This window comes from Sinocyclocheilus grahami, unplaced genomic scaffold (genome assembly GCF_001515645.1).
Source record: "Sinocyclocheilus grahami isolate Dianchi unplaced genomic scaffold, SAMN03320097.WGS_v1.1 scaffold501.1, whole genome shotgun sequence".
Taxonomy (NCBI): domain Eukaryota; kingdom Metazoa; phylum Chordata; class Actinopteri; order Cypriniformes; family Cyprinidae; genus Sinocyclocheilus; species Sinocyclocheilus grahami.
The window spans coordinates 42,230-46,797 of record NW_015505680.1 but is presented as its reverse complement, the minus strand read 5'-3'; the positions used below and the strand labels follow the sequence as shown (position 1 = coordinate 46,797).

The window sequence follows — 4,568 nt, the reverse complement described above, 5'->3', positions numbered from 1 at the left end:
TTTGTGGGGGTTTCTTTCCTCAGCAAGCTGAAACGAGATCTACGTCGTTTTTGGGAATGAAATCCGTTTGCTTCTCATTATTTTTGACAACATTCGCACACCCTTAGCTAATCAATCCAGTCACGCGCTGCACTTAAAAGTGTTTTATAGAGGACCAGATGATAAGAGCACAGGGGTGTAAACACACACAGCTTATCATCCAGCAGCAGAGATCGCCGTCCCGTACGGTTCACAAGCCCACATCAAAATATTATTAAAACTAAAACATAGACAACACTGTATTAGTTGTTATCTACAGCGATTGGATTCTGATATGCTGGAGGCTTTCCTGGGTCCATCCAAAAGCTAGAGGGCAATGCACCACTGAAGCTCTTCTTCTGTCACATGGCAGGCTGATGACAAGAATAGATCTTGACCATGATCCTCATGCATCTGATCTGCTACTAAGAGGAGGGGATAATGAACAACCCAAATATGAATTTCCCCTTGGGTAGATCAAGAATTTCAAAGGAATTCTGTTTGTTTTAGGTTAGTTTAGGTGAATTCAGTTTTGATATTGGTTGATCTGTATAAGAGTCACACACACACACACACACACACACACACACCACCCAATGTCTGTATTATCAGAAAATGAGTTTATATTGGGCGGATACATGCACTGACACAGACTGACACCACAATAAATTACATAAACACATGGGCTCAAATCTGTAAACTCAGTCTAGTTAGAAAAAAAGTGGGTTTACTGGTTTAATCAACATGAAATCATACGAGTATTTCTGAGTGCTTTTTAATACAAGGATCACAAAATGAAAAGGTTATAGCAGCAGTAGTTACTGCCATGTCAGCATCTAAGGCTATCTTCACGGCAAAAGCTGAGAAAAATACAAGAGTTAGCCTACATAAATACAAAATAAAAACCAAGCACACTCAAAAATACAGCAGTTAAAATTATACAAGATTTTTTTAAATTCCATGAAGTTGTAAATTGAATTTATACATTTAAGGCATAAATATACAATGTAGAAACTGAAGACTTCACTTTGTCTCAAAGTTTAAATGTGAATGTGTGTGTAATTCAATAAGTTTAATTATAACATAATTAAAATATTTATTATATAACAGGTCAATTAGTTTATTATGGATTTGATTTATTTGATAAGCTAATTAACATCCCCCAGTAAAAGTAAAAATATCCCTGAAAAACAATTTCTGATCAAATATTGACCCTTAACAAAAGTTCATTTCTGACACGGTTCAACACTTTATTGATATATTTAATATTTTTTATTGATATTGCTCGAATTGTTTATTCCAGAAACGGGCAAATCGCTGGCCGTGGCTAGCTACATCCTCTCGACAGACCAGAAGAAACCCGTGCCGTGACCCCCAAACACACACACTTTCCCCTCGATTTAAGTTGACCAGGTGTGTGTTTGTGTGTATGAGACGCTGATTTAACGTTACCTGTTTTGGCTTTAGAGTCTGCAGGAGTCGGGCCTGTAGAGCTGGAACGGGGCGGGATCTTCGTGCTGCTGCTGTTGTTTGCGTTTGGGTTTTTCTCCATATTGAGGCCTAACTCCGGGGAAAGAGCCTTCGAGCTCTCTAGCATGAAACGGGGTAAACGGGGAGAACAACGGGCTGTTGCGAATGCAGGTCAGGCGACGAAGGCCCTTATTCGTTTCTGTCAAACGCGGAGACCCCATTACGGCGACATCTTGACCACAAACAAACCGAGAGAAAAACAGAGACACAAGCTAAATGTCTCGGTAAAAAGCTGTGTGCTAACACAAAAAAACAAGTGCCCAAAAAGCGGGGCCTCGCCCCTTGAAAAGCGCCGACTTTCCTTAGCGTGGGAAATGTTGCGCCCCACAAGGCGTTAACCGCTTTCCAAAAGAGGAAAACGGATTAATAAATGGGTTTTAACCCAAATGTTTGTTCAGCTAAATAATATCAGGCATATGGCGACGAGTCGCCAAACGGGAACCGTAAACACCCGGATGAGGGTTATAAACCCGGCAGGGTTACGAAGTGCGCATGCGCGGATTCTGCCATTCTGATTGGTGCATTTGACCGCAAGACGTGATGTAATGCATGTGTAATCTCACATTCGCATACTTTTTATAGACAGTTTTACATGCAAAATTTCATATTCACAAATGTAAGTTCTCATGCAAAAAAAAAGTTTTTTTTCTTTTAGGAAGGAAACGGAGCATTATATTGATACTATACGATTTTTTTTATGAAACAAAAAAGCAATTAAAACGGTGAAAGTTTGTAAACGCTTTAATATTTTTATATACATTTGTATTTGTATACAGCCCCTCTAGTGTGAAATAGTTTATTTCATGTATAATGTTTATTGTTTATATCATGTATAGTGTTCGTCATATACATGTATTTGATCTTGTTAATAATAAAACAATTTAAAAAAAATTTTATTGACAGATAGTTCTACTTTTGCTATCAAAGCATTTATTGTAAACAGACGTTTACAGACATCGTATAACAAATAAGAAACCGCGTTAGATATTTTAATCAGTACAGAATAAATACATACACGTGACTTACACAGCACATAGTCAGAGTTCACAGTAATGTGAATGATGTACTCCATTTATAAATCACAAAATGCTCCAGAAAACAAAAACACAAATGCTTCATGTTTTATCAAAAATGTTAGGGCTCTACATTAACCCTTTACTATCAGTTTTACAAAGAACATTAAATATCAGATCATCTCCCTGATCACTGCATGGCTGTATGATGCTTTTTAGTTTTTAGGAGGGGTTTTGGGTATTCCAGGTCCTCCTCTCTGACGTTACTCAGGGAACAGCTCAGGATCACTCTCCTAACCTCCTGTTTCTCGGCTGTGTTGTGGACGGGAAGAGAAAGAGAGCTTGTGTATACAGTATGTGACTCTTCTACATCAGTGGTTCTCAAACTTTGCAGATTAAAAGAATAGCATAAATAAAAAATGAGCATTCTGTCACCATTTATTACTCACCCTTTTTTCTTCTGCTGAACACAGAGGCTTCAGCAGAAAAAAGAAACGCGTACAGGTTTATAGTATTGTAATTTCCAGATATGTATGGCTTGCCACCTGGGGACACTCTTTTCCAAAATAAATAAATATACTGGTCTTGTGCTGAAAATTATGGAAGCCCTTAAAGGCCATGCATTATTTAATTGTTTTTCTTTGCTGTCTTCTTGTATTTTTTTATCATTTGAGTCACTTTACAAAAGTTGCTAAAAGCTGCCAAATACTTTTTAAAAATAGCTAAATTTGTTGCTAGGTGCTTTTTGAAAAAAAAGTTGCTTGGGTAGTCTGAAAAGTTGCTGAATCTAGCAACAAAATTGCTAAGTTGGCAACACTGGCACCTTCTGGCCTCTGTTCTCAAGGCAGGTGATGAAAGAAAGGGCAGACCAGATGAGTCGATAGTGTTTTTTCCTGCTGCGCATGAGGACCACTCCAGTGTGAGCGTTCAGGTATTTCACTATAAGAGATTTGACAAGATTTTAGCTTTCTGTAATGAGACATTGAACTTAGATAGCCTAAATACCTGGATGGGTCACAGAATGACGAGAGATCAGAACTGTTTAAAAGTTAACAAAAAAAATTTGCTAAGTAACTTTTTTATAAACATTTGGATTCTAACAAATTTTAAACAAAGAAAGGAAAAATGTCTGCATGTGTGTTTGCAGTATCATGTATTGTGGTGATGCTAAAAGGTTCACATGGCATGTGATGAATGATTATCTCAAGCAGAGTCTGTGTATCATAACATTGGTTTTAATCACATCATTTTATTCACATCGACTATATTGCAAAATTATTATTATTTTAATTTATTGCCTATTCTCTTTACTATTATATATTTAATTGTATTATGTCAAATTATATGTTATTGTGTGTCTGTACTCTTTCTTTGCTCTGGAAGCTCCTGTCATCAAGACAAATTCCTTGTTTGTGTAAATACACTTGGCAATAAAGCTCATTCTGGTTATGATTCTGAATAATGACAATGTGTGTGTACATTTTTTCCAGTTGAAATATTTACAGATATACAATCATGTTGAATTTCAGTCCCACAAAAATGCAGGCCCTGAAAATACAATGCTTTAGAGTTAGGCACTGTTAATGTAATATTATTATTGCAATTTATTTAATAACATATTACCTGACAGAGGGCGCTATACAACAGCGAATACTTTACTTGAAGGTTGCTTGAGGTTGCCCATTAGTTGTCACTGAAAATATAAACCATATTGTTAGTATTTTTTATACACTAATATTTCCAACATTAATAATACCGATACGATTATTATTAATAGGAATAACATAAACAAAGAAACACCTGTTTTAGTATTATGTGGGCTATTTAATATTAACCACGAAATAGCTTACACATAACTTTTTATATAAATATAATTATTGTTCAGCGGTCACTTTTTAATGTTCTTGGAAAGTAACACAGACGCACAAAACATAACTGTCTTTGTAGCACAAGTGCAGCCAGCGGTTCCCCGCCTCGCGTTGGCACAAAGTGTTGGAGATGGTGATA

At 36.5% G+C, this 4,568-nt stretch overlaps 1 protein-coding gene across 1 annotated transcript in view; it reads right to left on the bottom strand.

Annotated features, from left to right (window-relative positions):
- LOC107554396 (RING finger protein 10-like) overlaps positions 1–1,972 on the bottom strand; it is a 16,702-nt gene extending 14,730 nt beyond the window's left edge. Inside the window, exons 1-2 of the mRNA XM_016236885.1 lie at positions 1,455–1,972; positions 841–901 (exon numbers count right to left, since the gene is read on the bottom strand). Of these exons, the coding sequence (XP_016092371.1) occupies positions 841–901; positions 1,455–1,615 (222 nt within the window). The 5' untranslated portion in view covers positions 1,616–1,972. The remainder of the gene's footprint in view (positions 1–840; positions 902–1,454) is intronic.
- Between the last annotated feature and the right edge of the window lie 2,596 nt (positions 1,973–4,568).